Below are 23,470 nucleotides of genomic sequence, written 5' to 3'. Positions count from 1 at the left end.
TAAAATTCCAGTTGGACAGAAGCAGCTGATACAAATTGATACGCTTTTATTTTTCAATCTTTGAAAAGCAGTCCTTTGTGTTGATCCTTCACAAGCCCTATCCTCCAACACAAATGAGAGAGAGAGAGAGAGAGAGAGAGAGAGAGAGAGCTTTAACTCATTATATCCAAAACAACACTGTGCAGACTTATGAGGTGAAATCCCAGACAAGACTCATGAGGACATTGTGTGCAGAAATGCTCCTGGTTCGTGTATAGCCTATTATAAGGGAGGTGTATGGAGTATGTGGTGCCAAGAAATTTTAGTAAAGCAAGTTCACTGAAACCAGACAACAAGCAATATATACGAAAATGGAATCTTCTATTAAACTTGGGTAACAAAATGTTAGTCAATCAATAAGGTTGACAAAAAGAGAATACAAGGATGAATATTAATAGTGGTAGAGTGGCCTTTTTGTTTTGCAGCCCTTGGGAAGATCCTTACTTTGGACAACCTAAGAAAGAGAAATGCTACGGTGGTAAAGTGATGTATGCGCAAGCGGAATAGCGAATCCATAGATTATCACTTACTCTTATTGCAAGGTAGCTACCACTTTATAGCAACCTGTAACGAGTATCTTTTGATTGAGTTGGGTGATACCTAAATAGGTGGTGGAGATGTTAGCATGTTGTTTGAAAGACAGCATAGTGAGATCTTATGGAAAATTATACTAGTTTGTTTGATGTGATGTATATGGACAGAAAGAAATCGCTAACATTTCAAAGGACTACAGAAGACCTTAAGACTTTCTTCTTCGACACACTCTTATCAGTTTATGGTAGCTCACCTATGCTTTCTAACTTTCTAGGATTTTCTTGCTCCTCTTCACCCTCTCTCACTAGGTGTATCTGTTTTATAACCCCAGTGTACCTGATGCATGAGGATCTGAGTTTGATGATGCTGCTGGCAGATGATTTGATGTTAATAGCACTGGACTAACTCGAGAAGGTAGATCAGAGCAAAATCGGGGGGAAAAGATGAGGACAGTTGGGCGAGAAACGACATTCCTCAGTTGGTGAGAAAAGGGGAGCCTGTATTCAGACGGGTAGAGCTAGCTTGGGTTATGCTGTAACAGTGGTCGAACTTCTAGCATGTTGGACGAACCTAGGTGGTATTCCACAAATCTCAACTGCATGGTAAATGAATCCTATATGTATTCTTTGGTACATTTGGCAGGAACGAAATGACCGGATGTTTGAAGAGACGGAGCGTTCATTGGAGGAGATTTGTTAAAACTTTATTTTTTTTGGGCCAAAGTGGTAGATTTTGATGGCCTCAACTTACATGATTTTCTTGTTTCTATTTATTCTTCCTAAATAGGTGTTACCTCTTGTATACCCACTTGCGTACTTGGGCTTTGCCTATTCGTATTAATATTAATATAATCATTTACCTGTAAAAAAAAAAAAGCATTCCAGTGGTCCGAGGAAGCAAAGACCAGTTTCCGACTAGTCAAGAAGAATATGACAGAAGCACCAATTCTGGCATTCCCTGTTTTTAATAAAATCTTCAAGGTGAATTGCGATGCTTCCAGAGTGGGTATTGGCAGTGTTTTGAGTCAAGAAGGACGACCTATTGCATTTTTTAGTGAAAAGCTATCAGAATCAAAGAAAAACTACTCCACGCACGACTTGGAATTCTACACCATTGTACAATCCCTGAAGCACTAACAACACTATTTGGTGCAAAATGAGTTCATTTTGATTACTGACCATGAGGCGTTGAGGCAACAGAAGCTGAGCAGACGACATGCCAAGTGGGTCATCTATCTGCAGGAGTTCACTTTCTCGCTGAGACACCAATCTGGGGAGCTTGAACCAGGTTGCGGATGCTCTAAGTCAACGGGTGTCACTCCTCACTACCATGAGTGCCAAAGTGGCAAGCTTTGACGCTTTTAGGGATCTATATGCAGAGAGAAATAATAGTTGCAGTCGTGAGTGTGCAAGCGTCGTGCAATCATTTTGAAAAAAAATGAATAAATAGGAGACATGAAAAAAAATTAATTTTTTTAATAGTAGACTCCACTCTTTTTCAAAGCGACTGCACGGCACTTGCGCACTCCACAACTGTATGTAGCATTACTCATATGCAGAAGATCCTTCATGGAAGATTTTTATGGAGGTAACTAAAGGTAAGCGGAGTGACTTTCTTTTACGCAACGATTTTTGTTTCGTCGCCTACGGTTGTGTATTTCAGACCGTTCTTTGAGAGAACACATTATATGGGAATTACATGGCGAGGGGCACTTTGGTCAAGAAAAGACTTTGGCTTTGATCGTTGCAGATTACTACTGACCCAAATTGACTAGTGAAGTGGCACATTACGTGACAAGATGTTTTGTGTGCCAGCGAGCGAAGGGGACCCTCACCGATGCTGGGCTTTACACTCCGTTACTTGTACCTGAGGGTCCATGGCTTGACGTCAGCATGGATTTTGTCTTGGGTTTACCCAGAACCCAACGCACCATGGATTTAATCTTCATTGTGGTTGATCGATTTTCCAATATGGCCCATTTTGTAGCTTGCAAAAAGACCATGGACGCCACACGGATTTCCCATTTTATTTCAAGGAGATGGCTCGCTTGCATGGTGTTCCTCAGTCCATCACCTCAAATCGGGATACGAAGTTTATGAGTAATTTTTGGAAGAGTTTGCGGGAAAAAAGGGGAACGAAGCTGAACTTTAGTAGTGTCTACCACCCCCAAACAGACAAACAGACCGAGGTGGTGAATCGTAGTTTGGGCAACCTTCTGAGGAGCTTGGCCAGTACTAAGCCAAAACAGTGGGATCTCACCTTATCTCAAGCAATGTTTGCTTACAACCGATTCAAGAACCAAACTACACACCTGAGCCCATTTGAGGTTGTGTACAGATAGAATCTGCCAGGCATCCTCGACTTGGAAACTATTCCGTGGATTAGTCGCCTAAGCATTAAGGCCGAGGAGATGACAGTTCCGGGCAAGCAATGCAAAGTACAAGGCTCAAGTTGACAATCATTGTCGCCAGGTAGTTTTTGATGTTGGGAATTTTGTTTGGGCTATGCCAACCCGTGATCATTATCCTATTGGTGAGTACAATAAGTTGAAGGACAGGAAGATTGGACCTTGTGAAATTCTCCAGAAGATCAATGATAATACCTATAGGTTATGTCTTCCCAGTCATAAGAAGACTTCAGTTGTGTTCAATGTCAAACACCTTAGTCCATGCTTTAACCGACGATGGTGTGAACTGGAGGGCGAGTTCTTTCCAGCCCGAGGAGACTGATGCAGGAGGATCCGAGCCTATAAATGATCTGACGTTAATAGCATTGGACTACTTCGAGAAGGTAGATCAGTACAAAACTGGCCGGAAAAGATGAAGACTCATCCGTTGGGCGAGAAACGACATTCCTCGGTTGGCAAGAAAAGGGGAGCAATATTGCGCACGTGAAAGTGTTTTGGCCATAACTTTAGCTACGGGTATCAAAATCATGCACATGACCCCAATTTAGAAAGCTCTCTTCGGTGCGCATGTCATGGTCCCCGTTTCGAGCCCAAAATCAGCCGTTTTCCCCTCCTAATAGTCATTTTTAGTTATTTCTTCATTTTTTGTTAATTTTCTTTTATGGTAATGTTTATTTTGAGAAATGATTTTATTCCAAATTTTCGGCTAGATTTTAGCAAGATACTTATTTTATTCTGTATTTTATTATTTGGTCATAATTGTAATTTTGCCTCTTTCCTTAGCCATTTAAGCCCAACTTGTGGGCTTCAGAAGATATATTTGATTTTTATAAGCAAACCCTAATCTCATAGTTTATCTCAGAGTTTTCTCTTTGTTTGGGTTGTTCTCAATCTCAATCTCAATCTCAATCTCAATCTCTAGCTTCCGTTGTTTAGCTAATTGTCAGAATAGTCCTTATTTTGCATCCGGTGTCAGTACCCCAAGCATGCCCAAGTCTATTTTCATCATCAATAAAATTATCTTATCTATCAAAAAAGGAAATTTATTATTATATTTCAAATTGTCAATTGCACCCCACATATATACTTCCTGGCTCTGCCACTTATACCTAGATGTGACAATGCACGAAAGATTATGAACAACTTGAAATTTGAAGTCATTGATTTTTCGATATAAGTGTGTCGGCAAAGTAGAACAAGGCAAAATAACTCGTGTTAAAAGATATGATTTTTAAAATTTGGTAATGAGCAGTTGAGGACCATACTCTTCATTAGTCCTTTCCTTTTCTTGGGCAAGTAAGAAAACAGAAAGGCAACATAGTGGGAGTGCAACCCTAGTAAAAGTACTATGAAAAACACAGTCACATTCACTGTAGCAAAAGGCAGAAGGGGGGGGGGGGGAATAAAACTGTTTTTTTAAGAGAACATGAAACAGGAAGCATAAACTAATAATGCATAGAATGTTAAAAATAATAGTGCTTACCTATCCCAACACGCGTTCCAACAGTCAATTCGGAAAAATCAATATTCCATTCTTCAAAAGGTAAGAGAGGTTTATTTTGAAACATGGGAGAGTCAAGAACTTTATTCCATGCTGAGACCAATTCATCGTTTCCACCATATTCTGGATGCTCACTTCTCTCAGAAGTTTGTCTCCTATATTCATTTGGCGATGAGGGCAACGAGACTGCCCCTTGAGAACTTATCTGATCCCGGGGAAGTGAAAATAGAGCAGACCTTTCACTAGATATGTCATGATGACCATCACGATGGAAACTAGAGGCCTAAAGTAGAGTGAAAAAAGTAATTAACAACCATGCAGAGACCTAGGAAGATTATTTATTAACCACACTTCAGAATAAAAAAGCATGTGTTGATTGCAAGTCCTATAATCAATGTGAATTTTAACACTGGTAATAAAGAGGTTCCCAAGTAACCTGACTACTCCTATAACAGTCAGTATATGGTAGGATTGTACTAAGCATGTACAAGCTCTTTCTAATAGAAACTAAGCACACCTTTTTTCTTTTGATGAAACTTCAATTTCTAGAACAAGTGATGTACCATTCTTGCCAAAAAGACGATAAACTTGTTCTATTCTATTTTATCATAGATCTTGTTTCCGATTCAACTGTTTACTGTTCAAGCATCAACTTTTACTTTGCATCCTAGTGAAGTCCACAGAATGACAGGAGCACAGGGGTATGAAAGGGAGATTCTTTAAGAGCAGTATCAAAGAATATTTGTAAAGTCAATGTGGACAGCTTGAGTTAAAGAATGAGGTGTGGTGACAGTAAAATGTGCAAAGATCTATAGCAATAGTAGGGGGAAGCAAACAGAACTTATTTACAGGAGCTTGTAAAGCAAACCTTTACATGCATAATAGAAAAATCGATCTTTTGTAAAAACCAGTTCATGACTTAGAATGAGTATAGAAAGACAAAATCTCTCAGAATTTCATACTACAAATGCCAGCCATATGTTAGCATTATTTTTTTTTTTTGATAAGTTTTTAAAATTTTTTTTTTTATAAGAAGCCATATGTTAGCATTTTAAGACCATGCTTTGAAACAGTTTTAGAAAAGTGTATTTTTACTTTTTGCCACTTTAGCCCCCCAAAAAGAATATTTTGTGGGTTTTTTGCCACTTCAGCACCACAAAAAAAAAAAAAAATGCTCCCACCACACAAGATGAAGGGGAACTCCACCACTCTGCAGTGGAGATTCCCCATCCCATTCCACCCCGCAAGGTGGACTGCAAGGTTCCTGGGGGCATGCAGTGTTTTTTTTTTTGCCTTCTCATTTGTGATTTTAATTGTTTTTTGGTTTTGGTACAGCACAATTAGAACAAAGGACGTTAATACATTGACCACCTCAAATTAAAAAAAAAAAAAAAAGAAAAAGAAAGAAAGAAAGAAAAGGAAAGAGGACAGTGATAAAAACAATACCAAACAAAAACAGGTGACAAACAAACCCAAAATTAAATAACATAAAAATTTCTGTCCGAGATAATAAATACAGCCCTTCTCATAAAAAAAGTATGAAGTATGGCGGCACTCTTATATAACCATAAATGGAAGATCATAGCCATCTATCTTATGATCTAAACATGATATTATTGTAATAAGAATCATGACTGATGCTAATGAAGAAAACAATGTTACGTACAAATATGGTCCTCTGTTCATGAACCAAGACATACATTTTTCTGAAGATCTGAATTTCTGTCACTTGAAGAAGGGGAGAATGACTTGTCATCGCCTTGCTCTCTCAAGAGACGATTTTGCTTCAATGTTTCATTCATTGCACGGACAGCCCTGAGGATTTAATTGGATACCAAGTTATTTCACCACATAGAACAAATTCCTATTATCCAAAAGTTCAAAAAAAAAAAAAAAAGGCACACGCTTATTCAAATAAAAGCCATGCCTTATCCAAAAATAGGATTAGCGAAGCACTTGACTACTATAGAACAACCTAGGTGGTGAAGTGCCCAAGTTGATATGCCAATTTCTTGAAAACCAAATAGAGCTAAACAGCTCAACTTGTCCACACATTATAAAAACAAATTATTGTTGAGTTTGATGTTTCACACAAGTGCACAGCATCCAACCTGCTGCACCAAAAATGATAACACAGATTTAATGAAAAGCAAAGTTATAGAAAACCGTTCTTTCAGCCTGTAAACTGCCTCAACATGAGTGAATACCGAAGCAGGAAAATACATATCCTTGACACATGCATTATCTGACTTCAATGGTCACAAAGTAAGAGATCTTAGATATATATTAAAAAAAAAAAAAACTCGGCTTAAAGTATTTTCTTCTCCTCCCTAATCGAGCACATTCTCTTGTATATGCCACTTTGCACTTTTAATAAAATCAATTTTCCAAAAACAAAAAATTCATTGTCATTAGCCCAAAGACGAAGCACTTGCATGAACTCTTGGTTCTTCCTACATGTGTTGGCGATTTACTCTTAAATGGACTTTTCATGAAAAGAAAAAATATATAGAAAGAGATTATTGTATAATCAAACAATGCACAAGGCCTCAGATTTTCTCAACTTTTTCCTGTACCTTATTTTCTTACATTGTTGTCATGCTGTCAATTTTACGTCGTAGAATAAAAATAGACTGTATCAAGATAGTATTTGGTGTTCTATCTCTTTTTTTTTTTTTTTTTTTTGAGATCAAATAAAATAACATTCACTTATCAAAAAATGCATTCTATATTTCTAAGTATCCAAAATAGCTTTAACACTCCCTTTCTTTCGATTTCTACTTTAAAGTAACCAATTATGGCAAGTGTGAGAGGTTCAGAATTTGATAAATCTCAAAAACATGCAGCACAATCTTTCCTCTTACTTCATACTAATGCTATGGACTTCATAAAGATGTAATTGACTAGAGAAAAATCTGATTTAGGAAGAAAAGAATGAAAAACGACCAAGAAATAAACAAAAAAAAAAAAAAAATCAAATTGCTTGGTCTATGCAACCCCAAAACTTTTGCAAATGACACTAAAATATATAAATTTTATAATAGAGTTATCTTTATATAATTTTTCTGACCCTTGATACCAAACGGGCCATGTATCAATGAGCAAACACATCAGTAATAAACATAAGGTCAGCTCAAGTGAGCAACCATTCTTTTCGAACAATAATGAAACAAACATCAACCTTACGATATCATCACCAATCTCTGGAGTAATGCTAATACTTCTTCTTCTTATCCTACGAGTTTCTGATGTTGACGCACCATCTGACCTGTAGCTTAATAGGAAGATAGGATATATGAACAGTTATTAGTCCACAATTGTACACAAACAAGATGCAAATGTAACTCATCAATTTATGCCCCTATAATCCTCATAAACAATTTAGAAACATAAAAAAATAATATTAAAAGAGCTTTGCTTCAGAGTCAGAAAAAAGTAACATAAGTATATACTTGCACTCATAGATGACAGTATAAACTATAAAAGAAAATCTACCCAGATATAGACAAGTGATCTCAACAATAGCATTCACAACTCTATTAGGTAAGAATAATCAAGTAATATATTAATTAAAAGGTAGATAAGTAATAATCATTTCATTAACAACGCAATAGAGTTGCTTTAAGTCAAGATGCAGAAAGCTATTTCTAGCATATATTAAATACAACCATACATTTTCTATAGTGGAACTCACACAACCGATATCCTGTTTCCAAAGGTATAAGCGTTTGGTTTAAACTTCATTTTCTTTCCCCTTTTAGAGATATGTACTATTATCACAAAGGATGTTCCAAAGCGAAGGAAAATCATAACAAGAAACTGATTCCCAATTCCATGAAGGAACATTGCAACAATGTGTTCTTTTAATTTTCTTTTAACATTATCAAATCTCACAATTGCAGGATGCATGAGAAATCAGGACTTCATATTATTCTATAATGCTACAAAACAACTAGAGATTGACCAAAATGTAATTGCACCAAAGGTCGAGCCTAATACAAAAGAGAATTTTCCCAAATTAATAGCTTTACCACATCTCTTAGGAAAAGAAAGGTTCATTACTGACCCTCCCTATACTTGGAATCTACCTTAAGTCACCAGCAGAAAGTTTAACTACAGATTTACAGGTACCAAAAATCAGGAATCATCCAGTTCAGATTCAATGAGAAGTTTTCCTCATATTATACTTCCTAAATCCAATTAATATAGATTTAGCCAAGGACCTTTACAGCGCATTTGCCTCCTCGTTTTGAGGGAAAAGACTAGGTTTCAGACTGGGACTTGCACCCCCAATGAAGATTTAGCTTAAAAAAAGTATTCTCAACTGTGTCTCAGGGACAGTAATACCACTTCCAACTAAACTTAAAATATTTAGATATAGTGATAACACATTCACAATGCACAGTGTGGGGAATCCCAAAGGACCAAAACTACTCAGTCAACCTCAAAATCAAATCTTACATAAGATTATCTTTTAGTGTGTCTCATTGAAATGGGACAGAAACTTAATCCAGCTTACATCTTTCTCAATGTTTTTGGACTTAATGATTACCTATTATATATTTCAAGACGGGGGAATACCATGGGTTTCTCAAAACAAATACTAGTGAAGTCCAAGATCTTTGAGATTCCGGTGGTAGAGTTATTTCGATTTGCATAGTGTAGAGAAGCAAAAAGGTGACGAAAGAATTGGTTCTTGGAGTTCCAATTGCAAAGTGGTTGATGAACACTCTAGAAGAGTGTATTTCCTCGGCAGAATGGAAGGGTTTTTATGCAACATCCAGCGCCGGTAGTAGTGCTTCCATGCCTAGAAGTACTCAAAGTCTTATGGAAGATATGTGGCAGTAGGAGGGGTGGTGGGAGAAGAGGCTTCATTGTTATCCCCGAAGAAGTGAAGGGCAGGGGATGGAAGAGTTAGCATCAAAGCTCCAAAAGGCATGCTTCAGCATAGCAAATGGAGGCAAATGTGACTCAAAACAAATCGAGAATTGCAAACAGATGAAGTTGGGCTTTGAGAACGAAGTCGCAGTCATACATGGAGGCACTATTATCTTCGAACCAGCTTCAGCCATTAGAGATGTTTATAACAGCAGGAAGGAGATGTCGGTGAGGGTTAGCTTAGGAGTTGAAGGGGCATCATAGCAGAGAGACAAGTAGAAAAGGCCTTGGTCTTGGTGGTATGCTCCCTCCAAGTCTAATGTTCAAATCCTCTTGGGTGCAAACAATTTCTACTGGCCATCGGACTGGGGAACTTCCCCTGGAATTACCAGAGATGCACTTGTGGGAAACTCCTTGTCGAGGGCCTGTGCAATGGTGTCTTGTACACTTGAAACTTGGAAGTGTAAAATTGTAACTGCTGAACATAAGGCAAGCGGTCAATGGGTTATTACAAAAGGTGGAATCGGATTTGGGCTCGTGTTTGAAGGAAAAGGGTTTTGGATCAAAGGTGGGTACGAAAATGAAATATGGGCCCGCGAAACAAAAGACTGGCCTAGGTGCAAAGATTCTCTTGGGCTAAGAAAGGAAAAATGAAAGCTCAGCCCAAAGACCTTCAGCCATTTGGCAAGTCAAGAAAGTTGGGTCTGTCTCGTTTGAAACAGACTTCGCCTCTGGAACTGCTATTCAACTACTGTTGTCGTTGATCCACCTACCAAAAGTCACATAGAAACCATCACCGAAAGTCAGCGACCTAAGGGTTGGGTCTCGGCCAATGGGGTGTTGACCTCTACTCCAACGACAGTGGAAGAAGCCGAGGAATAGGGCTGTGAATGTGAAAAATGCTATTGGGCAATCAAAGTCAGGGAGAACGAGGAAGAGATCCTCACAGCGACTTCTCTGGAAGTGGCTAAGATCACTACAGACGTTGAGATGGTGGAAAATGGTGAAGATAAGTAATGGGGTGGCGCCATATGGGAAGGGATAGGGACAGAACACACCATAGCTCTTGTTGGGTATACTCTTTGTGAGTTTAAGGAACGAGGAGATAGAGAGCCCATTTCAATGTCTGATGTGGTATTGAAAGAGACCAAAGCTCAGATGGACAATGATGCATTAATGTGGGGGGCCTATGCCACTACCAGTGAATACAGCATTAGGCAGGCATTGGAGTGGGTATTAAAAAAAGCCATGGGGCCCAAAGGTGAGTAGGGCTCTCATGTGAGGGTTCTGAAGATCAATTTACAGCTCTTCTTATGGCCATTGAAGTTGGAGAGTCTCTATTGTACTCAACCCTTGACTTTACCTCAACCAAGAAAAGGGAGAGAGTTGAAAAGGCATACATAGTCAGTGAACTACAAAACAAGAGAAAGGAGCATTAGACGGGAAAGAAGGTGGTTTTGTGAAATTCAAGATCGTCTCATGGAATGTACGGAGGCTGAACGAGTTGAAAAGGTGACTCAAAATTCGAGATCAACTTCATGATTGGAAAGTTGACGTGGGATGTTTACAAGAGCCGAAGTTGGAGTTTATTTCCTTAAGAATTATAAGGAGTTTGTGGGGTTGTCACCAAGTGGGTTGGCAATACTTTCCTTTCCATTAGGGATCCAGGGGGCATCTTGATGACATTTGACAAATGGCTGGGGAAAAGATGGAAGATTGCTTGGGGAAATTGACGATGGCTTACCCATTCAAGAATATTGAGGATGGGTATCAGTAGGCCTTTGTAGCTGTTTGTGGTCCTAATCTAGATAAAGCAAGAAGGTTATTATGTGATGAATTGGAAGGACTATGTAGCATATGGGATTTACCTTGGTGCATTCGTCACGATTTCAACGTAACTCGATTTTTGAGTGAATGATTGGGTGCTTCCGGTTCCAATTCGGAAATAGCAGACTTCCCTGACTTCATCTCTAAGCAAGATTTACTAGATTTCCTCTTGCAAGTGACACCTTCACTCGGTCAAGTCATCGAGAGCACCCTTATTAATTGAGGATCAATAGATTTTTGGCATCCTTTAATTGGGAAGCTCACTATCCGGACCTCAATAAAAGAAGACTCCCCAAGTTGTGTTCAAATCACTTTCCCACCCTCGTTAATCGTAGAGGCATTCAAGGAGGCCAAAGGTACTTTAAATTTGAGAATATGTGGTTTTAATCAGAGGGCTTTATTGACGGAGTCAAGCATTGGTGGTCTTCCTATCAATTCCAAGGAAATCCAAGCTATAGCATGGCATACAAGCTGAAGGCATTGAAGAAAGACTTGAAGGCTTGGAATGAGCAGGGAAATGTATAATTCCCTTAGAATTCTCCCTTGGAGGAGCTCAAGGGATTGGACGATGTGGAGGAGGAGAGGGGCTAGTCTGAAGTGGAGAGGGCTCATAAAATCCAAGTGACCTCGAAACTTGGAAAGGTTCCTTTACTAGAAGAAGTAGCTTGGAGAAAAAAATTGAGAGCCTTACAATTGGAGGGGGACAAATGCACCAAAGTTCTTCCACTGGATGGTTAACTTGCATCAGAGAAACAATGCTATAGAGACGTTGATGGAGGATGCAGTGACTACCACAAATCATCCCGAGAGCACAGGTCACATAGTAAACTACTATGAGAAGTTTCTTTCGGAAGAATCCTCTTGGAGACTGAATTTAGATGGACGATCTCAATTCAAAAGAAGCAAGGTGGCTCGAGAGGCCTTTCAAAGAGGTGGAGATTCAGAAAGTGTCAAAAAGTATGGTAGGTGACAAAGCCCCGGATGGCTTCTAGTTTTTACCCATAACTTGTCTCTATAGTCTATGGCTTCTTTCAAACATGTTGGGAAGTGATAAAAAATGTCTTCCATGAATTCCATGAAAATGGAAAACTTGAAAAAAAAAAAGTTTAAATGCAACCTTCATTGCTCTCATTAAAAGAAAACGTGCGGTAAAGGTAAAAGATTACCGTCCCATTAGCGCTTGGTGAGTGGATGTATTGAATCATCTCAAAAGTCTTGGTGAATAGATAGAGCCTGGTTGTGAAGAAGAAGACATGTGAAGAAGAATGTATCAAAGTCCCAAAATGCCTTTGTAAGGGTAGACAAATTCTGAACCTGGTGCTTATTGCTAATAAATGCTTGGAGAGTATACGTAAGTCAGAAGAGTCAAGGCTTCTATGCAAGCCTATGATCGAGTCAATTGGAGATTCTTGCCTAATATGCTTGAAAGATGTGGTTTTGGTGTGAAATGGTGTTCATATATCAAACATTGAATATTTACCTCATGCTTCTCTATTTATGTGATTGAGCTGTATTTTTTGATTTTTTCCGTCATTGTTTTTCTCTCCGTACACCTTCTTTCATTTCCTTGGAACTTGTGATCATACTCCATGGATGGGATTTCCCTTCACAATTAGCATTATTCTGGAAGATATTAGGAGGCGTACTTGTTAAGGATGGGGTACACAAGGGCAGTTCTTATAGAGACAAAGTTAATCGAGATTTCGCATGCTGGAAGTCGACCATTTCGCATCATAGAGAGGGGAAGGAAGGTGACTAAAGAGTTGGTATTAAGCTCTACAACAGTGTCCTAGGTTGTGCAGACTTTGAAGGAATGTTCTCGAGCGGATGATAATAAGGAGTTCATCAAAACTTTCATCTTCGGTAGCAGTACTTATATTGCTCAACGGTCCTCTAATGCTTATGGAAGGCATATGACCATATTAGAGTATAGAGGTGCTGGCAGGAGAAGCATAGTCATCATCCCTAACGAAGTGGAAGGTCAAGGTTGGAGAAAGATGGGTGTGGAGCTCCATGAGATGTGTCGTTGTGTGGGTAAAGTTGTTGGGAAGAAATATGAGTATTGAGTCTTTGAAGAAAGCCACATGTGGTGTAACTGCTGCCAAGACATATGCAGAGGCCGTCGTGGGTTCTGTTCCAGCCATAAGAGGTGACGTCAATAGAACAGAGGCGATACTGAGAAGAGCAACGTCAAACCAAACACTAGAGGGCAATATTGGGATATTGAAGGAGAAAGAAGTGAACATTAGAGAGAAGGGAAGAGAGCAGAGGACTGCTGCACCGCCAGCCAGGAGTGTTTACGCCAAAAGGGATGGCGGCTTTCTGTTCAAGGGGCGTGGTGTAGAGAAGACTTCCATACTTGGCATAAAGGAGGAACATATAGGCTTAAGGGAGAGGCTCACAGATTTAATAAATAAAATTGACAAAGATATGGGCCTGGGCTAGGGTTCTGAAGTGGCCCGATTTGTTTCTGTCACTGGGTTTACATGTGGGCTTGGGGGAAACAAAAAAGTCTTAGACCAAGAAGGTAAAACAGAAGGCCCACAAACCCACAAGGCATTAGGCCCGACAATGGAGGGTCAAGCATGTGGGTTGATCCACCTTCGAACTTGGGTTGACCTTTGGAGCTGCTCAACATTCATCGGGGGCTATCAATCACCAGACAGGGACACCACAGAACCGACCGATGGAGGAAGGCGAGCCAGAGGCCGGTATCTCGGCCGAGAGTGGGCCAACTGACATGGGGCTGGTTTTTTACACACAAAAAGTCGGTCGTACTGTCCAAACCGACGGGAACACTTCTGTTTTACCCCTAGAGAGTGCCGTCGTCGGAAATGGGTGAGCTTTTGAGCTTGGGAAATTACCTAGCAGAGGAGTGGGATTGTGAAAAGGATACAGAGGTTACAGGAACATCAAACACCGCGATGGTTGTGTTTCAGACGAGTGGGACTGAGGGAGGAGAGTATTGGAAGAGGTTAGGCCTGGCCTCACACAGTGTGGGTGTGGTAACAGCAAGCCCATCTACATGAGAAGATGCTTGCTGGGAACAACCAACTCCTTTGGTTTCTCTACATCCAAGTAAAAACAGCAACATCCAGGCTTCAGATCGGGTTCTACACAAGGCAAAGGAGATTCAGCACTGTGTGGGGATTTAGTGTGATGGTTTCAAGGAACATAGCTCTCCTTACAGCTATAGAGGCTGAAAAGAGTCATTCTGCATCACCCAAGGAGCTCACATCAGCTAAAAAGAGAGCAAGAGTTAAAAAGATTTGACAAGACAGTAAATAATAGAGCAAGAGAAAAAAGCTCCAACCGTGGAAGATCGAAGGGAAGGGCAGTGGAGGTGGTTTTATGGAACCAAAACTTGTTTCTTGGAATGCAAGGGGGCTGAATGAGAAGGAAAAATGCCTCAAAGTCAAAAACCATCTTCGTAAATGGAAGGTAGACATTGCATGTTTGTAAGAAACGAAATTGGCATTTATCCCCCTTCGCATTATTAGGAGTCTGGGGGTTGTTATCAAGTGGGGCAGCATTAATTACCATCCAATGGAGCGTTAGGAGGCATCTTAGTGATGTGGGATAAAAGAGTGGTAGAAAAGATAGATGATTGCTTGGGGGACTTTATGGAACCTTGCTCGTTTAAGAATGTCATGGATGGATATCAATGGGTTTTTGCAAGAGTTTATGGACCTAATCTAGATCACAAAGAAGCTTATTATGGGATGAGCTGGATGGTCTAAGCAGCATATAGGACCTACCATGGTGTATTGGCGGCGATTTCAACGTCACTCGATTCCCGAGTGAAAGATCGGATGGTTCTAGCTTTAACCCACCAATGGTAGACTTCTCTAACTTTATCTCTAAATAAAATTTACTAGATATTCCTCTTGCAAGCGGTTCATTCACTTGGTTAAGCAATCGAGAACACTCTTCTTGGTCAAGGCTTGATAGATTTTTAATTTCACTGGATTGGGAGGCAACTATCCGGACCTTCTTCAAAAGAAACTCCCCAGGTTGTGTTCGGATCACTTTCCCTTCCTCCTGGATAGTGGAGGTCTTCGTAGAGGCCTAAGGTACTTCAAGTTTGAGAACATGTGGTTGAAGTTAGAGGGATTTCTTGACAGAGTCCAAAAATGGTGGTCTTCTTACCATTTATATGGAAATCCCAACTATATCTTGGCTTGCAAATTGAAATCCTTGAAGAAAGGTTTGAAGATGTGGAATGAACAAGTGTTTGGTGATGTGGAAGGACAAAAAAATACTCTTTTGGAGGAACTGAAGAGATGGGAGGGAGTGGAAGAGGAGTGGGAACTATTTGAAGCTGAGAAGGCTCGTAAAACCCTAGCGATTGTGGATATTGAACGGGTTTCTCTTTTGGAAGAAACATCTTGGAGACAAAAATCACAAGCATTATGGTTGAAGGAAGGGGATAGATGCATCAAGTTTTTCCACCGGGTGGCTAACTCACATAGGAGAAACAATGCTATAGAGATGTTGATAGATGGGGTGGCTTCTACCAGCCAAACCGAGATCACAAATTACATTGTCACTTACTATGAGATCGTGCTTTCAGAAATATTTTCTTGGAGACGAGACTAGATTGGGATTGCTTTTGATGTTCTTGATTCACAGGAAATGGAACTCGAAAGAACGTTTGAAAAGTTAAGAGGTCAGGCAAGTTTTAAAATGCATGGCGGGTGACAAAGCTACAGAACCAGATGGCTTCTCTATGGCTTTTTTTCAAACATGTTGGGAACTGCTCAAAGAAGATATCATGGGGGTCTTCCATGAATTCCATGAGAATGGAATGTTTGAAAAAAGCCTAAATGCAACTTTTATAGCGCTCATTCCTAAAAAGCCTAGCGTTGTAGAGGTAAAAGATTATCGTCCCATCAACTTGGTGGGCGGGTTATAGAAAATTTTGTTCAAAGTATTGGCGAATAGGTTGAGCAAAGTGTTGGAGAAATAATATCAAAGCCTCAAAATGCTTTTGTTAAAGATAGGCAAATTCTCGACTCAGTACTTATTGCCAATCTGGATAGTCGAATCAAATTAGGAGAGCCGGGGCTTTTGTGCAAACTGGATATGGAAAAAGCCTATGATCATGTCAATTGGAGATTTTTACTTTATCGAGAGATGTGGCTTTGGTATGAAGTGGCGTACATGGATCCATCATTGTATCTCTACGCCTTGTTTCTCTATATTGGTGAATGGCACACCAAAAGGCTTCTTTAAAAGCTCCTGAGGATTGAGACAAGGTGACCCTCTATCTCCACTACTTTTTGTCTGTGATGGAAGCTTTTAGTAAGATGATTTCAAGTATCGTGGAGGGTGGATTCATATATGGATTCTTAGTGGGGAAGGCAATCACTAGTTCGCTCAACATATCTCATTTATTATTCGTCGATGATACCTTAATCTTTTGTGGGGCCAGACATGATCAAATTCAAGCCTTGAGGGCTCTCCTATTATGCTTTGAAGTTGTATCAGGGTTGAAGGTGAACTTGGCCAAGTCAGAAGTAGTGTCAATGGAGAATGTTCCTAATGTGGAGAGTATGGCGTCCATTTTGGGGTGTAAGATATCTCAACTACCCATGAAATATCTTGGCCCCTCGTTGGGTGCTACGCTCAAATCGAAATCTATTTGAAACGATGTTCTAGAAAAAATGGAGAGATGAAATTAGCTACTTGGAAGAGAATGTATTTATCTAAAGGGGGTAGGGTGACCCTAACCAAAAGCACTCTTTCCAGTTTACCAACTTACTTCCTCCTCTCATTATTTCCACTCCCTGCCAAAGTGGCTCATTTTGCAAGGAGAAACTTCAACATGATTTCTTTTTTTTTCTTTTTTTTTTTTTTTTGGGGGGGGGGGGGGGGGGGGGGGGGGGGGGGGGGGAGCTTAAATTCCACTTGGTAAAATGGACCGCAACTTCCTCTCCCATTATAGAAGAAGGTTTTGGAAATCCAAAACCTGAAATCTTTCAACAAAGTCTTGCTTGGCAAATAGTTATGGAGATATCACTATGAACGGAGGGACCTTGTCGAGAACCATCATCACGTTGAAGCATGGGGAACCATGGGGAGGGTGGTGTTCTAATGATGTGAGTGGGCCTTATGGAATGGGGTTATGGAAGCGCATAAAAGAGGTTGGGACACATATGCAGTAAATACTCGCTTTACTGTGGGTAACAGATTGAAGGTCAAATTTTGGCATGATGTTTGGTGCGGCGATAGGACATTCAAGCAAGTTTATCCACAAGTTTATAGCTTAGCAAGAATGAAATAAGCCTCGATTGCGGATCTATTAATCATCCCCAATGGCCTTCCCCAATGGAATGTTACATTCCTTAGAGATGCACAAGATTGAAAAATTGATATTTTTTCGGCGTTCTTTGATCTTGTGTACTCCACCCATTTGCAGGGGGATGGGAAGACAAGATATTTTGGTGCCCTTCTAAGAAAGGGATATTCACAGTCCGATCTTTCTACCACACCTTGACCAAGCACAAATAAATACATTTAAATGGAAGAGCATTTGGAAGACAAAGGCACCTCTAAAGGCAACATTTTTTGTATGGACGGCTTCTCTGGGGAAGATTCTCACTCCAGATAACTTGCGGAAATGTCGAATCATAGTCATGGATTGGTGTTGTATGTGCAAGAAGAGCGGAAGTCTGTTAATCATCTACTACTTCATTGTGAGATTGTCATGACTTTGTGGAATGAAGTTTTTGCTCGTTTGGGATTAGCTTGGGTGATTCCGAGAAGGGTAAGTGACCTCCTAGCTTCTCGGAGAGGCATTTGGGGCAACTCTCAATTACATCCATATGGAAGATGGTACCAATATGCCTATGGTGGTGCATTTGGAGTGAGAGAAATGATAGAAGCTTTAAAGACCAAGAGCTGTCAATGGATGAGCTTAGAACTTTGTTTTTTAATACTTTACTCCATTGGTCGATTGTAATTAATTTTCATGGCATGACCTTCCATGATTTCCTTGTATCACTAAATTAGCACACTTAGGCATTGCTCTTGTATATATCCTGTATACTTGGACTTTTTCCTACTCTTTTGATCAATAAAAATTTTGTTTGCCAATTAAAAAAAAAAATTATGCAAATGACACACGAATGGGATTTTTTAAAAGCTATTGGGGCTTGAGACAAGGGACAAGGTGACCTTCTATCCCCATTATTATTAGATTTCTTTATGGAAGCTTTTAGCAAAATGATCTCAGGTGTTGTGGTTGGTGGATTTCTATCTAGATTCTCTGTGGGCTCTCAAGTCTCAACATATCTCATCTTTTATTCACCAATGGCACCCTCATCTTTCATGGGGCCAGCCATGATGATATTTGAGCGTAGCGAGCTCTCCTGATTTGTTTTGAAGCCATTTCTGAATTGAAAGTGAACCTGGCCAAGTCAGAAGTTGTTCTGGCGGGTTATGTTTCTCATGTGGAGTATGGCTTCCATCCTACAATGCAAGATGTCTTCATTGCCGATGAAATATCTTGGCCTCCCTTTGGGCGCTCCTTTTAAAATCGAAATCTATTTGGGACAAAAATGGAGTGGAAATTGGCTAGTTAGAAGAAGATGTATTTATCTAAAGGTGGTAGGGTTGCATTTATTAAAGTACTCTATCCAACTTGTTGACCTACTTTTTATCTCTATTCCTGCTTCCCACTAAGATGGTCCATCGTATGGAGAAACTTCAGAGAGATTTCTTAAGGGGAGATGGATGATGAGTCTAAAGTTCACCTAGTACAATGGGCCACAATATGTTCACCGTCTACTCTGAGAAAGGGAAGTTCACCATCCGCTCATTCTACAAATCCCTTAGTATGCATAATGCAAGCCCATTCCCATGAAAGAGCCTTTGGAAGACAAAGGCTCCCTTAAGAGCAATCTTCTTTGAATGGATTGCATCCTTAGAGAAGATCCTTACATTAGGCAATTTAAGGAAATGCCGAATCATTGTCATGGATTTGTGTTTCATGTCTAATAAAAGTGGGGAGCCCATTATCATCGACTACTTCACTATAAGATTGCCATGACCTTATGGAATGAATTATTTGCCAAGGTGGGATGAGCTTGAGTATGCCAAGAAGAGCGATTGATCGCATAGCATCATGGAGAGGCCTTCAAGGCAATTCACAGGTTGTAGCAATCTAGAAGATGAGCTTAGAAGCTTTGAAGATCATGAGCAGTCCATGGATGAGTTTAGAACTTTCTTTTTTAATACTTTACTCCATTTGTCGATTGTAAACGATTTTAACAACATGAACTTTCTTGAGTTTCTTGTATCACTAGATTATCATGCATAGGTGATTCTCTTGTATGTGTCTCATGTACTTGGGCTCTTATCTACTCTTATTATCAATAAAATTATGTTTACCAATGAAAAACCAATACCCAAGAAATTCATTAGAAGAATTACTAGTGATCCTTGTTCATATGATAAAATGAGATCATAGAGAGGTAAGAACCTTGATGAAGCCATGTCATCAGCATAGTCTCTAAATAATTTTCTATCACCACTAAGCATAGACCGTCCACGTGCTCGAAATGAAGGATGCTCGGGACTGCAAACCAAAAGCATTTGAAATATAGAAACATACAAAATTTGTTATTAGTATATTCATTTTTATTAAGTATATTTATAATATGTTCATACACATAAATATCTAAATATATAAACTCATACACTGCAAATACCAAACATTAGCTTTTCACATTAGGTAAAAAGTAGACCTTCTGGACCACCTACATATGCCTGAGCAATAATTTCACATAACCAGCAGATCATGTGGAGAACCTAAGGAGAAAAAAATTGGAGTGTCTGGGTTTGTCTGCATTTGCATGCATGCTAGCACTTGTGCGCGAGAACTTCCACAGGTGTCTGCGTGAGCATGTGACATTTTGCAGGAACAATAAAGCTGACTCTTGACAATCAATAACAACAACCTATAACCCAGACAGATTTATATTTCCCTTAAAAAAAAAAGAGAGAGAGAGAGAGAGAGAGGAAATTGACAATTTTAGGTGGTGAACAGAATTTACAAGACCAAGAATCCAGAAATTAAACTAATCCAACTTCAACCAAAATTTTGACCACATATATGAGACTACAATTTTTCAACTTTGACCATTGCAAGTTTGAGAAGTAACTTGTGAATATTATTCTTGTACTTCAATCATCTAGTAAAGTAATTGAAAATCTATCCATGTCTTACAAAGGGCAAAATACATGATTAACTTCTGGATTACTCTAATATCCAACCACATTCTGTACGAGTAACAAAAGATTGCACCTAATTTTTGTAGGACTAGCACAAAAATCTTTCGGCCCCGTTTGGATTGAGAGATGAGATGGTTTTAGATTAGTTGAATAAAATATTGTTAGAATATTATTTTTTAATATTATTATTGTTTTGGGATTTGAAAAAGTTGAATTGTTTATTATATTTTGTATGAAAATTTGGAAAAGTTGTAATGATGAGATGAGTTGAGATCACTTCTGAATCCAAATGGGGCCGAAAGAGTAGCATATTTATTTTTCGACAACTGCAAGTTTGAGATGTAATTTGGTGAATGTTATTATTGTATATCATTTATCTAGTCAAGAATTGAAAACTGATCCATGCCTTAGAAAAGGAAAATACATTAATTACTTCTGGAGCACCCTAATATCCACCTAGATTCTGTAAGAGTAACAAAAAACTCCACCTGATTTTTTTCGTACGCACAAAAATTCTTTCAAGATGATGTATTTATTTTTATCCCTTAAGAATAAATCGCTGATGAGGCCAACTCCAACTAGCATGATGATCCATCAGCTCCACAGCCACTGGGCCATCCATCAAAAGGTGGTTAACTGACTAATTATCCCGTGGAATAACCACACCGATTAATATATATATATATATATTATATATGTTCCCTCTTAATCAAATTCTTACTGATCAAACACTTTTCTGATGCACTCAGGAAAATAGAGATTTTAATGTCAAGATACGCTCCAATTAAGTTCATCATCCCGTCCTTGCACTCTAACTTCACACAGCTTTGCTAAGAACTCAATCATCAACAAAGGCTATTGGACTTTTGCACACAAAATAAAACCAAAGAATTGGCAAATAACGAGTTAATCCTAAAAAGGGGATTAAAAAACCTGGAACTAGCAGTTCGCTGTTCAGCAATGGCCTTTCGGCGGCTGCGTCGCCAAAATGCATTCGCAATGTTGGGTTCACTATGCGACAAACTGATAGAATTGACCAAAACAAGATTTAATGGCAAACGTCTCATGGTACACTTTATAATGGCTTTTAATCAAACAGATATTCTAACAAATAATAAGATTTTGAATGGAAAAAAGAAAGTCATTGCAGAAGCCATTCATTAATCTGTAACTACCAGTACCTCAATGTACTCTCAATAGACTTATTTGATTGCAAAATCATATTTCTCAATGAAGGACCAGTTAAATTTGACGACGCTTCAAATTTCCGATGGAACAGAAGGCTATCCTCTTTTTCAGCACTGTGGCACAAGAAACAAGAATAATAATGACCCAACCAGCTTTAGAGAGCATGTATGGAGCAAAACATTTTTTTTATATGCAAGAAGCAACGCATCATGTGGGCATTACATAAGTGCAAAATCTAGACATCAAACAACATCAACTAACCTGTCAGGATCTACTCTCTCTGAAACATAAAGTGGACTATTTGGTTCAAGTGGTGAATCACAGGAGTCGTTTTCTGCTGAATCACTCTCCCCTGTTGCAGATATATGGGTCATAAAAATTGCCTTGGTAGATCGTGGTATCAGCTTCCCAGGAAACCGCATAAGATCAACCAATAGTTCCACAGAATTCAGCACAACTATAACAGACATATGCTTATAGGAATCTGCACACTCAACAACCCCTTCATTTGGCAAACCCTGATCAAAATAATGAAAAAAACAGACAAGGGCTTCCAGATATTAGAAATGATGATCAGCAATCAAACATACTTTCACATTATCTGCACAGAACAGTTTAACAAACCAAAAGAAACTAAAAGCTTACCACCATCAGCCTACTTTTGAGACCTACAGTATCTGCTAGAACTTTAAATAAGATTGCTCTAGGACGGCATGAACCTTGCTTTATTTGCCCCAGCATCTGAATGCCTCGATTCTCAAACATGTGAGAGGTTTCTTCTAGCGCAGCTTTTGCTGGACTTTCCAAATTTGGCCGTTCATAAACATCAGCTACCTGTGTTGTCAAAATATATTCTTTTTGGTGAAACAAAATAATAATTACATTGTCACATAATAGTGGTTGATCTTACCACATATCATCAATCCAAAAATTGGGATCAGGAATAATTTGTCCAATCAAAGAGAAATAAACGCTTATGGTATATGGTGATCCCAGTGATGGCTGAGAAACAAAATCCTTTACCAAATTAGTGTATTGAGATTATATAACAATATGAACAATGCAGCTTGTTATAAGAAGTCCACACCTTGACACCCACACATGAACAAAATATTCAACTCAATCAGCAAATACAAACAATATGAATTATTTGGAATAAAAGAATAAGTAGCACACATCCACAACCAAGCAACTATGCTTGCCATCAAATCTAAGTTCCCATCATCAAAAACATCAAGTGTTTGACACTTTAAGTGCTACCAGAAAACATAAGAATGAATGGCTTAGGAAAGTGTAAAACATAAGAATGAATAAATTGTTAAACACTTAGTGATTCTTGGCACAAGAGTTGAGAAAATTCTCACCAATCCGGATATCTTTTTATCATTGCAGGCGGATTTGAGTTCAGCCCTTTCACCAGTGTCACAATCAGATGCTTCAGCAGAGATAGCTTTCTATCTTTCTCACTATCTACAAGAATGATATCAGCTTTAAAACCCTCTCCCCCAAAGCGTGGAGCTCATCCAGAGTAGGGATAGCATCAAAAAGCACCTTCAGCCTTTTCTCCTGTACATGGTTTTAAACCAACAACTTATACCAAATTTTGAAACTAGACTTTCAGTGTAAAACCAGACAAATCAAGCACTGGTTTCATCTGAAAGATAGCCAAAATATGCAGATACACAGAATAGGGTCATCATCCAATGCTAGAATAAAAGTGAAAATGCCATATTACTAGCGAAAATTAATACATGGGAAGATTTTCACGTCATCATTCATTGACAATGAATATACATGTCTTTGACAAATTTTAATAATAGACGTTAACTCTAGAATAGTCCTCTGCCCCTCCAATGAAG

At 39.1% G+C, this 23,470-nt stretch overlaps 1 protein-coding gene across 1 annotated transcript in view; it reads right to left on the bottom strand.

Moving 5' to 3' along the window:
• The window catches only part of LOC121248034 (serine/threonine-protein kinase EDR1-like), a 45,335-nt gene that overhangs the window by 3,117 nt on the left and 18,748 nt on the right, over window positions 1-23,470 (bottom strand). The window contains 11 exon segments of the mRNA XM_041146388.1: window positions 4,464-4,764; window positions 6,182-6,296; window positions 7,663-7,755; window positions 19,672-19,767; window positions 21,357-21,446; window positions 21,605-21,724; window positions 21,873-22,129; window positions 22,257-22,445; window positions 22,976-22,995; window positions 22,998-23,114; window positions 23,117-23,177. Of these exon segments, the coding sequence (XP_041002322.1) occupies window positions 4,464-4,764; window positions 6,182-6,296; window positions 7,663-7,755; window positions 19,672-19,767; window positions 21,357-21,446; window positions 21,605-21,724; window positions 21,873-22,129; window positions 22,257-22,445; window positions 22,976-22,995; window positions 22,998-23,114; window positions 23,117-23,177 (1,459 nt within the window).

This window comes from Juglans microcarpa x Juglans regia, chromosome 2D, assembly GCF_004785595.1.
Source record: "Juglans microcarpa x Juglans regia isolate MS1-56 chromosome 2D, Jm3101_v1.0, whole genome shotgun sequence".
Classification (NCBI taxonomy): Eukaryota; Viridiplantae; Streptophyta; class Magnoliopsida; order Fagales; family Juglandaceae; genus Juglans; species Juglans microcarpa x Juglans regia.
The sequence above is the reverse complement of the archived record's forward strand: the minus strand, read 5'-3'. Positions and strand labels throughout refer to the sequence as shown.